The sequence below is a fragment of the Zootoca vivipara genome, chromosome 1, assembly GCF_965207765.1.
Source record: "Zootoca vivipara chromosome 1, rZooViv2.hap1.1, whole genome shotgun sequence".
Lineage (NCBI taxonomy): Eukaryota > Metazoa > Chordata > Lepidosauria > Squamata > Lacertidae > Zootoca > Zootoca vivipara.
Genome location: NC_142582.1, coordinates 91,521,621 through 91,534,552, shown reverse-complemented (window position 1 = coordinate 91,534,552; position 12,932 = coordinate 91,521,621). Strand labels below are relative to the sequence as shown.

Below are 12,932 nucleotides of genomic sequence, written 5' to 3'. Positions count from 1 at the left end.
TGCTTTTGTCATTAAGCTTCGGTTGCTGAGGCAATATACTTCAGGTCTATATTTTAGCAAAGCCTCTGTAGTGCTGGACTTGAGCCTAAGACGACCACATTCCAGCCCCTCATTGGTGAGCAATTGTGAGCAGATCACTATATCTCTCGGTCACTATCTCCCAATTTGTTTCCTACCATATTTCAAAGGCCTGGAAACGATGCCTTATGAGGAACGGCTTAGGAAGCTGGGCATGTTTAGCCTGGAGAGGAGAAGGTTAAGGGGTGATATGACAGCCATGTTCAAATATATTTTTCTGCTGTTCCAGAGAAGCGGACACGGAGCAATGGATTCAAACTACAAGAAAGAAGGTTCCACCTAAACATTAGGAAGAACTTCCTGACAGTAAGAGCTGTTTGGCAGTGGAATTTGCTACCAAGGAGTGTGGTGGAGTCTCCTTCTTTGGAGGTCTTTAAGCAGAGGCGTGCTATGGTCCATGGGGTCACGAAGAGTCGGACACAACTAAACGACTAAACAACAAAGCAGAGGCTTGACAGGCATATGTCAAGAATGCTTTGATGGTGTTTTCTGCTTGGCAGGGGGTTGGACTGGATGGCCCTTGTGGTCTCTTCCAACTCTATGATTCTATGATATTTGTATGCAAACAAAATAACAAAGCACCTTGGTACACTTGGGGCACATAAATCACAAATAATAATTAGCAACTTCCCATTTCTGTAATACTGGCCAGTGGCAGAAAATGCAGAAAATACGTTTGGAGAGGGTTAAGAAGAGAGTAATAGAGACTGTTGCTTCTGCTGCTTCTTTCGTTGCACTGCTGTATGCAGAGCCTGAAGAATCATATGTTGATTATTGAGGATATTGTAGTTGGTCAAATTTAACAGCTTGTTGAAATTAGCCTCTGAATACTGCAGCATGCCAGTAGCAAATGGGGTTAATACTTCGCTGCTGACATCAACTTGGCCTTCCTCCATCTCACTAGGACTGCGTTCTACACCTATGGAAACAAGATGGAAGGAAATAATGTGTGTTATAATCCATATGATATGCAATTTTCTTTTTGCCATTTTAGTAGAATCAGTAAAATAAGTAACTCACTTCGCTTCAAGATCAAGGAGAAAGACAGGAATTGGGGGTGTGTGGATAAGCTCAACATCAGGATTTTCAGAAAATGCCACCCCTAGATAAACCAGAGCTGGGGAACCTCTGGCACCCTAGATGCCGTTGAGCTATAACTCTCACTATTCTGACCACTGACCATGTTGGCTGAGGCTGGTGGGTCGAACAATATATGGAGAGCCACAACAACAAGAAGAAGAGTTTGGATTTGATATCCCGCTTTATCACTACCCGAAGGAGTCTCAAAGTGGCTAACATTCTACTTTCCCTTCCTCCTCCACAACAAACACTCTGTGAGGTGAGTGAGGCTGAGAGACTTCAAAGAAGTGTGACTAGCCCAAGGTCACCCAGCAGCTGCATGTGGAGGAGGGGAGACGTGAACCCAGTTCCCCAGATTACAAGTCTACCACTCTTAACCACTACACCACACTGGTTCTCCACAGGCCCCCCATTCCTGGTCAATAACTTCTAATGAAATTAGAACATTGAACTAAGTTGAGGGGTGGGGGTGGGGGTGTAGTGCCTCGCAAGAGCAGCCAAGCTTCACATTCTTTTCAAGGAGTCAGAGAGGAGAGTATGAGCATATTCGTCTGCCTGTTAATTGCTCAGCCACTTCAGCTTCCGGCGAGAAACTGGGGAGAAATCTCTGCCCAGGCTATTTGACACAACCTCATCTTGGTAAAACACGCTGTCAGAATGGATGAGATGAGGAAAATCTTGAAGGTAACTGAATCCAATTTGAGGTTGTGATGGTTGGGCAATTGCGTTTATGGTCTATATTTGTATTTATAATAAAAGGGGAGAAGATCTCCATCTGCCACATTCATCTTGGTTTTTAACGCAGCAGCGCAACAAGCGCTGAGTGAATGGGTTGGAGGCTAGACGTTGAAGGCTAAAAGCTAGAAGGAGACTTGGGTTGGGGATAAAAGATGACAAGCCAGTGGAACAAAAGAAGACAGATTGAAGTGGGGATGCTACATAGAACCCAGGGTCCATGACCCAAAGATGGAGGACAGCACCTCACATACCCAGAGCTTCTCTTTTGTTTCCACTGCAGTGCTTGCTACTGCCAAAGTGACAACACACTTTTCAAATTGAGCAGTGGCTTTTCACTTGAGCAGCATAGAGTGCCATTGTCCAAAAGGGAAAGTCTGGGTATACAGAGAGCTTTATTGCTCTCTCCTGCACATGTTATCTCTTTTGACCCCAGCCATAATGTATATATTTTTAATGGTGTCAGTCATGAAAATAAGCAGATAAGAAAGTCATGTCCTCTTCAGGAAGACTATTGCTCTTCTTTACTCACCAGGAGCTTTGTATCTTTGGAAGGTATCACACACCAGGGGAAAATACAGCAATATGGGAGCCTTTGGACTCTCTGCTTTGTCGAAGAGGTAGCATTCCTTGAGATGCTTCCTGTCTTCATCTGTCAGCACAACCTTGGGGAATGGAATGGCCTGCTCCGCATAGTATTTTGTAGCTAGATCCAATGGCTAGAGCGTTAAACATGAACAAAATCAGAACCCAAAGAGATATGGTTACAGCTTTCCTTTCTCAAAAGCTAGTAGTTGCACTAGAAGGATGATGTGGCACTTATCAGGGATATTTGGGGTATGAGTACTCTTGTCTTGGCATAGGTAGGTGGATCAGATTTTCTAGCACTATGAGTCTATAAAATGGTGACGAAGGAGGAGGAAACAATGATAATTGTCCAAGGTCCAGTCTGTCTAGGACGTCCACTGTCCTCTCCCCAGGGGCTGTTTCTCTTTTGCTTGTTCTCACTCTCTTTCAATGAAAATACTGAGGATTAGAAAGCAAAGCCATCTTTCTCCACATTACTTCCCATGTAAGAAGACTGTGTAAAAAAGCTGAAGCTACATCTTTGGTGGTAGGGAGAAATGGGGACCCCCTGCCTGCCCCCCAGCATTACTCCATATGACTCAGTCGTACTTGGAAGAAGGAAAAAAGAATCCATTTTGATACCAAATGTGAAACTACATCAAATAACTATATGGCATAGGATGAGTTCTTTTTCAAGCTCTTCCAGTCTTCTGTTAATATTTGAAGTAGAAAAATTAATGAAAAGACAAATGGTTATGGTCAAGTTGCTAAAGATAATAAAAAGAATCTTCTCACCAATGTCTGTGATCCTCCACTATAATTTAAATGCAAAATAAGGTCCACTTTCCTCTCTGGCCTCAGAAGCGGTGGGCAGCTGGTATTGATGAAAAAAGCTGTGTCTGTCAGTCCCAAATATTCCGGTGTTTCATTCAACTTGTTGGGGAAATTATCTAGTACAGTATCTGAAAGGCAAATTCTTTAGCTTTATATGCAATGTTGCAAAGAAAACTCATATATGTTATTAAAGACCAGGAGGACTCAATTAATTATGTATCATTAACAGGTTAATGATACTACAGTGCAGCCTTAATTTACTTATTCATAATAAAAATAAAAAAATTCCTTCCAGTAGCACCTTAGAGACCAACTAAGTTTGTCATAGGTATGAGCTTTCGTGTGCATGCACACTTCTTCAGATACACTGAAACAGAAGTCACCAGACCCTTATGTATAGTCAGAGGGTGGGGGGGTGATGGGAATGGGTGATGGGCTGATAGGAGTGGTAAACCTGTTGATGACTGTTAACGACTGTTAATGACTGCAATTGGTCCAATTGGACTGCAAGTATTAGGTCTTCTGCGTGGAGAAGACAGAGAAATGCTATTGGGTGGCGGAGAGAAGACAGGACTGCCCAACACCTACTTTGCCTCTGCCTTCACTCAAAAGGAAAACCGTGCCCAACCTGGTGATAACAGAATAAACAATGCAAGGAGAGAGCTGAAGATGAAGCAAGCTTCTTTTCACCTACTCCAGGGGCTAGGGCCCAAACCAATGGCTTCAAGTTACAAGAAAGGAGATTCCAAATAAACATCAGAAAGAACTTTCTGATAGTAAGAGCCGTTCAACAATGGAATGGACTCCCTTGGGAGGTTGTGGAGTCTCCTTCATTTTAAGCAGAGGTTATATGGCCATCTGTCATGGGTGCTTTAGTTGAGATTCCTGCATTGAGGGAGTTGGATGCCCTCAGGATCCCTTCCATTTTTTTTTTTGAATAGATATTTATTGATTTTCACAATAGAAAAGGGATTTACAAAGGTTTAGAAGGGATGGGGGATATACAAAAAAGCAAAAATACAAAAGTCAGGAAAAACAGAAAAAACCAAAAAATAAAAAAGAAAAAATAGAAAACTATATAACTTATCTTTATCACAGTGTATATTGGGACCTCCTCGGGTTCCCGTCCCTGTGTTTCTCAAACACACTTCCAATTTAGCAAATTCTACCTCTAAATATTCACTTTTAATACTAAATTCTTATTTTCTATTCTAAAATAACCTCTTTTACCTAATCCACAGATTTATTTACCGCTTAATTTCTATTCTTAAAATATTACTTTAGCATATTTTTTTAAATACAATTTAAAATCTTTCCACTCTTCTTCAATTGCTTGTTCTCCCTGGTTGCGGATTCGTCCGGTCATCTCTGCCAATTCCATAAATTCCATCATCTTCATCTGCCATTCATCAATCGTTGGTAACGTTTGCTGCTTCCAGTATTTAGCGATCAACAGTCTCGCAGCTGCAGTGGCATACATGAAAAAGGATACCTTTCTCTTGGGAATCTCCTTCCCTACAATGCCCACTAGGAATGCCTCTGGTCTCTTCACCAATGTGCCTTTTAGCACTTTCTTAAGTTCATTATAAATCTTATTCCAGAAGTCATTCACCAGTGGACATGTCCACCACATGTGGTAAAATGAACCTATTTCTTTCTTACATTTCCAACATTTATTGTCATTGTTGTGGTAAATCTTTGCTAGCTTTTCTGGTGTAAGGTACCATCTGTACATCATTTTCATTATATTCTCCTTTAATAAACTACACGCAGTAAATCTAATATTTTCCTTCCACAACTTTTCCCAATCCTCTATCATAATATTATGTCCCACATCCTTTGCCCACAAAATCATAGCATTTTTAGTTTGTTCATCTTTTGTATGCCATTCTAGCAGCAATTTATACATTCTCGAGAGTATTTTCGTCTTAGGTTCTAACAATTCTGTTTCCACCTTTGACCTCTCAATTTGAAAGCCAATTACTCTATCCATTTTAAACGCTTCATTTATCTGATGGTATTGGAGCCAATCATCCAATTTACCTTTCAACTCCTCATATGTTTTTAATTTAAATTGGTCTCCATCTTGAATCAACAAATCTCTATATTTTAACCAACTGGTCTCCATATTTAATCTTTTGCGAACCTTGGCCTCCAAAGGCGAGAGCCAATTTGGCGTTTTTCTTTCTAATAAATCTTTATATCTGGACCAAACCTTGAACAGTGAATTTCTAACAATGTGCCTTTTAAAACTTCCATGGGCCTTAACCTTATCGTACCACACATATGCATGCCAACCATGAACATTATCATAACCTTCTAAGTCCAAAATATCAGCGTTTTCCAATGTAAACCACTCTTTCAACCAGCAAAAGGCAGCTGCTTCATAATAAATTTTAAAATCAGGTAGAGAGAAGCCTCCTCTTTGTTTATCATCAGTCAATATCTTATATTTGATTCTTGGCTTCTTCCCTTGCCATATAAATTTTGATAGCACCTTTTGCCATTCTTTAAAACAACTCAGCTTTTCAATTATTGGTAATGATTGAAATAAAAACAACATCTTTGGCAATACATTCATCTTAATCGTTGCTATACGGCCCAATAAAGACAATTTCAGGTTGGTCCACGTTTCTAAATCCTTCTTAACTTCATTCCATAATTTCACATAATTATCTTTAAACAAATTTAAATTTTTTGCAGTCATATACACTCCAAGGTATTTCACTTTTTTAACAAAAGATAAACCAGTTGTTTCTTGCAATTTCTCTCTCTCTTCCTTATTCAAATTTTTATCTAGTACTTTAGTTTTGGATTTATTCAATTTGAAACCTGCTACCCTTCCAAACTCTTGAATAACTTCCAGAGCCCTCTGAACACTGGACTCTGGATCTTGTAAAGTTAACACCAAATCATCCGCAAAGGCTTTAAGTTTATATTGTCTCTTCCCTACAGTTACACCTTTTATTTCATCATCTTTTCTAATCCTGTCAAGCAGGACTTCCAGGACCGATATAAAAAGCAAAGGAGAGAGAGGGCACCCTTGTCTTGTACCTTTCTCAATTCTAATCTCATCTGACACCATATTATTCACGATTATCTTAGCTTTTTGCTCTGAATAGATTGCTTTTACTCCATTCAGAAAACCATTGCCCGTTCCCATTTTTTCTAAATTTCTTTTTAGAAATAGCCAAGAAATATTGTCAAACGCCTTTTCCGCATCTATAAACATAAAAATGGCTTTTTTGTTTATCTTCTGCTCCAGCATTTCCAAAATGTCAACTATATTCCTAATATTATCTTTCAAATGCCTCCCCGGAAGGAAGCCAGCTTGATCTTGATGTATAAAGTCTTTCAAAACCTTTTTCAATCTGGAGGCTAAAATGTTAGCAAATATTTTATAATCCACATTAAGTAGGGATATTGGGCGATAATTCTTAACTTGCGTTCTATCTGTGTCCGGTTTTGGTATCAGAGTGATGTAAGCCTCTTTCCAAGATTCAGGGGCCTCTCCTCCATTCAAAATTTCATTGCATAAATCCTTCAAAGGTTGAACTAACCAATCTTTCATTGTCTTATAATATGCATCTGTCAAACCATCCGGTCCTGGGGTCTTGCCCGACTGCATTTGTTGTATAGCATATTCCACTTCTTGCGTTGATATCTGTTGAGACAGTAGGGATTTGTTCTCTTCTGGGATTTTATGCAGCCCAAATTTGTCCAAGAATTGCTCCACTTCCTCTTTATTTTGATTTTCCTGTTTATACAATTGTTTAAAATACTTCTGAAAAGCTTTTTGTATCTCTGTCGGGTGCTCCAGATGCTTTCCATCTTGCACTAAACTTACAATAGTGTTCAATTTCTGCCTCTTCTTCAATTGCCATGCCAGTAACTTTCCACATTTATTTGCTGACTCAAAGGATTTCTGTTTCATCCATTTAATTTTAGATTCAATTTCTTGATTCATCAATTTAGAAAATTGAACTTGCAATGCCTTAATTTCTTTCTGCACCTGTTGATTTTTAGGATTTTCCCTCAGTTTCTTTTCTTTTTCTTTCATTTGATTTAGAATCTTTTCTTTATTTGCATTGGCTTCTTTTTTCTTTATAGCATTTTGTTGAATTAGAAATCCTCTCATCACAGCTTTGCTGGCATCCCATACAATTTTTTTCTCCGTTGTAGTCCTTAAATTTATCTCAAAATAATCTTTCAATACTTTTTGGGCTTTCTCCACTACTTTCTCATTTCTTGTTAACGCATCATTCATTCTCCATCTGAAAGTTCCCTGGAGAGATACCCTTAGATCTAATAGTACAGCATTATGGTCGGAGCAAGTTCTTGGGCAGATCTCAACATTGTTTATTTTTGGTCCTAACTCTCTTGTAATCCATATGTAATCGAGACGACTCCACGATTGTTGAGAATTTGAGAAAAAAGTCTGGTCTTTTTCCAATGGATTTTTCAATCTCCAAGTATCAATCAGATCAAAATTTTCAATCAAATCAAAGAAAGACTTTGGTAGTCTTCCTTCTTTGGTGCAAGACTGTCTTTGTGATCTGTCCATTAATGTAGAGACCACTCCATTCATGTCTCCCATTAAGCATAATTTGTAATCCAAATAGTCCAAGAGTTTGATATGTAATTTCTTAAAAAACTCCGATTTTCCATCATTTGGTGCATAAACTCCCAGAATCAACAATTTTTCGCCTTGCGATGAGATTTCCACTGCTACGTATCTCCCTTCTTCATCTTTAAATATTAACTTTGGCTTTAATTTTTCTTTCACGTAAATCACCACACCTCTCTTTTTGACATCATCCGAAGAGATAAATTCTTCTCCAAATTTATTATTCTTTAAAAGTCTTTGATGTGCTCTTGTAATATGAGTTTCCTGAAGGCATATTATGTCCAATCTTTGTTTTGCTAAGGTATGGTAAACTTCATTCCTTTTCCGTTTTAAATTCAAGCCATTCGAATTCCACGACAAAATCCTCAGTGACATCTCTAAATTGCTGCCGCAGCTCCTGCTCCCAAGAAGGAATCTGAATCCAACTCAATCGGGTGTCCTGGTTGGCCCGGGGTGGAGGTTGCTAACCCAACTCTTGACAACTCTCTCTCGTGTTGCTGAAGAAATTCTCTCTTCTGCTGTTCTGACCTGATCTTTATCTTTTTCTGTTGAAATTGAAAATTCAAGCCCTCCGGCAATTCCCACTTATAATTGATCCCTTGTCTCTTCAAGATGGCTACCAAATCCGAATATTGGGATCTCAGGTCCAAAAAAATTTTTGGAAGGTCTTTAAAAATTATTATTGGCGCTCCTTGCACCTTTAAGGTCTTCTCGTAGTGTAGGCCCAGAATTCTATCTCTTTGTTCTCTTGTTTGAAATGACACCAAGCAATCACTAATCAGTTTCTTGTCTCCTTTTGATTTTGCTCCAAACCTAAATGCTTTTATCATTTGTCCTTCTAGCTCTTCCTTTGATAGGTTCCAGGCCTTCACAAATTCTTCAATTATTGCCTCTTTCAAATCACTCTTCTCAATATTTGGGAACGCTCTTATCCTGAGATTCCCTTCTTTTTGACGTAGTTGTACAAAAGCTAAGTCCACTTTGGTCTTGTAGGCTTGCTTCTCCAAGTCAGGTACCTTTTCCTCCTCGAGATGGTCCAGTCTCTTCTCCACACCAGTCACCTGTGCTCTCACCTGCGCAATATCCTTAGAAATTGCACCCACTTCCTCCCGCAATTTTCGAAGTTCCTCAGTAGTCCGTTGTTGTTCTCTCGAATTTCGATCAAGAGCACTTAAGATTTGCTCCTCCAAAGTAGCAGAGATGGATGATTTTTTCTTTCCTTTGCCAGTCTCTTTGCCAGTCTCTGTTCCAGCCATACTTCCAATCAATCCAATCTCAAAGCACACAGTTCAATAAAAATTTCCACTCAGATAGTAGTCCCAACTTAGGCCTTAAGCCCTCTGTCTCAGCCAGTAGTTCAGATGTCTTTTAATCAAAGCAACAAAATAGAATATAAACCATTCAGTCTAGTGAAAGAGCAAGCCGTTCAGCGGAAAATTCCACTCAATAGATTGCTTCAAGTCAGTCAGTAAGAGCTCTTTCACCGCCAGTAGTCCAGATGTCTTTTTATCAGTGAAATAGTATAAACAAGTGGAAGCTGGCAGTCTTTTCAAGGTCAATGCTGGCATGAAAGTTCCAAACTGCTAACTTATAACACAGTCTCTGTATGCTTGCCTGTATGTTGAAACTGAAACTGGCTCATTAAAATAATTCAAGACAAAGGAACAAGGCAAAGGAACAATATTTCACACAGTCACTTTATAGCTCAAAAGTCGATACGTCGCATAGTCTATAAAATAGGGGGGGGAAACATCCTTAAATCCTCCAAGGAAAGTTGCAGGCAGATCAAAGCCTGTCAAGGGGTAAACAGAAGTTCATATGGAAATTTCTTTTGTGCCGTCACAATGGCGAACGGCTAGAGAGATCAGAACGAAGTCCCGCTTCCAGTTTGAGCAAGCAATCTCAAATGTAAATATTGCTGTCCACTGCAGGGTATTTTCCAGAGCCCTGCTCTCTTTTAGATAGTTCAAAGTCCAAGAAATAAAGTTACAAAGCTTTATGGTTAAAGTGCTGCGGAGACTGTCTTTGCTTTCAATCTTCCACAGGGGGGAGGGAAGAACCCGACCTCCATAAATTTTAGGTTCCCCTTTGACCAAATCCGTCCAAATTAGAGACTTTAAAAGCTTTTTAGATTCATTACTCACGATGGCCAGATGGTTCCATGTTGATATTGTAGATTTTGAAGGAGATTGGTTGCTGTTCCGCCGCCAGTAAACGGAGCTTCTCCTTTAAGGGAAAGCGCTGTACCCGCTGTGCCGTGCCTTCCACCTTCCCGCTCTCGGACTCTTATTAGAGCTCTTCGGGGGGAAGGGAGGCAAAAAAAAGACAACTGCCGGGTTCCCCAAGCCTTCGGAACTCTCTATCCGAAGTTTCGGGGGGCTGCGCGCTCTGCAGACCCCCCAGAACCCCTCAAAGGACTGGGAGGAATCTCTCCCACAGCCGCCGGCGCTCGCAACCAACTCTACAATTCTATGACATAGCTGCCAAGTTTTCCCTTTTCTCGCGAGGAAGCCTATTCAGCATAAGGGAAAATCCCTTTAAAAAAGGGATAACTTGGCAGCTATGTTCTATGATTGTATGAAAAGGATGTGGCCCTTGATCAGGGAACTTTTGCGCGGTCAGGAGGAGACCCCCCCAAACCCCAGGCAGCCCCCGAGCGGAATAACGACAGCAGACAACGTTCTATGGGATTAAAATTGGTCACAACTTTTTTAAGATTCAGATGTAGAGAGACCTTGGCTCAGGCATTGGGCATTTATCCTTCCCAGCCCCCAGCCGGGGGTCGGGGTAATTTCCGGGTTATCCAGCATATGTGGGGGTTGGGCTAGCTCTGGAGAACATATGTTCAAGCAGATAGCCCACTCCCCTTTTCACCGTCGCTGGAGGGGGAGGGCAATGACGACCTCTGGGCATATGGTCAATGCCTCCCCCCTAGACCCCGTTTATGGGAACCCTGGTATCACCACCACAATGGGGGCGGGGGGTCACCTCCCCCATGCCCCCCCATTCTGCTAAATGACTAGAGGATTCTGCCCCAGGCCTGCACCCGCCAAACGTGTGACGAATTGCTACGGGAAAGGAGAAACCTGCCAATGCAGGGAAAGTCCTTTCCGGCCCTTCAACAGCGGCCTTGTCGTAGCAGCGCCTGCGTGCGTGTACGCCTGCGGAAGAAAAAAGGGGTTAACCTGTAATGTAAGCATTAATTTTGGGAGTGGAGGGTGGGAAAGCTCTGGAGCCGTCGGCTGCTACCCAGGTATGTCTCGCCTTCTGCTGTGTGCACTGGATGATTACCTCCTTCTACCTGGCCAATCCCCCCTGGCAACACCTCCCCCAGCTGGATTGGATGGCTGGCTGTGTGTGCACAGGCTTCTGTGGGGAGAGGATCATAAGACATATCCAATACAAAAGAAAAGAAAAAGGGGGAAGAGATCTAGGTAAATGAGTGCAAGGGAATTACCTTTCCACATTGAAAACCTGTCATTCTCCAAGTATTTATCGTTGACTTGGAGGCCCCTCATGAAATTGTGATATTGTGCAACAATTGGCCGCATTGTTACAACATCTCTAAGCACATCGGTGAGGCTTCCGCTGGGGGTGAAGAGGCGTGTTGGCTGCACATCTGGCCGGCGAGGCATGCTGGGCAGAGTACCATCTTCTGTGGAACACAAGAGAGTTTTGTTTAGATCCCTTACTCAAAATGCACCTTGGTAGTACCAATACAAGCTACTGCTGCTACTAGGCGGAGCAGGTGGCACTGTGGTCTAAACCACTGAGCCTCTTGGGATTGCTGATCAGAAGGTCGGGGGTTCGAATCCGCATTGCTCTGCCCCAGCTTCTGCCAACCTAGCAGTTCGGAAGCACACCAGTGTGGTAGATAAATATGTGCCACTGCGACAGGAAGGTAAATGGTGTTTCTGTGCGCTCCCTCGGCCTGAAAGTGAGATGAGCGCTGCAACCCCATAGTCGCCTTTGACCAGACTTAACTGCCCAGGGGTCCTTTACCTTTTTACCTCTTTTCTGCTGCTACTATTAACAGTAACAATACTTAAGGTTTTAAAGGGCATGTTTTTGCTGTGTGCCTTTAAAATCAGCTAGGGCTATATTTTAGCCTGTTTAATATTCAATCCATTTTTAAGCAACCTCTATGTCATACAGTCCCACTCCCCTAAATTATCCTCTGCTTTAATTATCCAAAATAGGCCAAAGTAATTTACTAGCTTTGGGCATTTAACTATAAATCATGGCATTTAACTATAAATTATAAGATCCAACTGTTTGCTAAAGACCACGGGAAACAGGGCAGTCTCGAGCAGGTCGGGCGCCCTGGCACTGAGGGGCAGAGATCGCTCCGGCGCCCCCACCCTCACAGGGTGCAGCATGGTTTCTGCGCAGCTGCGCAGCGCAGCGCCCAGCCTACCGGCACTGCGCCCTGGCGCACTGCGCCACCGGAGCTCTACCTAGAGGCGGCCCTGATGGGAAATGTAGTTTCCTCCTCACAGACCGACCATTCCCAGTACCCTTAACAAACTACTGTTCCCAGGGGTGCCAACATGAATAAAATATTGCAAGGGGCAGGTAAGCCCCACCCTGCATAATCAATCACATGGCTGGGCTCACCTGTACCATTTGAAGGCCAATGCCCATTAACTTAGTGGGGGCTCGGTCCCCTCAAATATTTTATTGGGGAGGGCAAAGGGACCTTAACGTCTAGGAATTGCCTCCTATCACAGTCCCCAAGATTCTTTGAAAGGAAGTTGTGCACTTTAAATGTCCGTTGTGTGCACTTTAAATGTATGATGTGGATCTTCCTAGAATGTCTTACTTGGAAGAAAGATATATTTATTTAAGCAGGTAAAAGCATGGGCTCAGCAGTAGACACAGTGCTCTAGAGTCACAATTCCGGAGCAGGTGTCCCAATGAACTTTCCCATCCCCCCCCCCAAAGTTTTTAAAAGGAGGTATGGAGTGGTCATTTGAGGCTCTCCCATCTGTGCAGGTGGCGACCGGTTATA

General features: G+C 42.0%; 1 protein-coding gene across 1 annotated transcript in view; it reads right to left on the bottom strand.

The window, feature by feature from the left end:
* Positions 1 to 603: 603 nt before the first annotated feature.
* LOC118075436 (cytosolic phospholipase A2 epsilon-like) overlaps positions 604 to 12,932 on the bottom strand; it is a 36,223-nt gene continuing 23,894 nt past the window's right edge. The window contains exons 17-20 of the mRNA XM_088659075.1: positions 11,379 to 11,573; positions 3,256 to 3,422; positions 2,426 to 2,612; positions 604 to 997 (exon numbers count right to left, since the gene is read on the bottom strand). Coding sequence (XP_088515201.1) covers positions 765 to 997; positions 2,426 to 2,612; positions 3,256 to 3,422; positions 11,379 to 11,573 — 782 coding nt within the window. The 3' untranslated portion in view covers positions 604 to 764. The remainder of the gene's footprint in view (positions 998 to 2,425; positions 2,613 to 3,255; positions 3,423 to 11,378; positions 11,574 to 12,932) is intronic.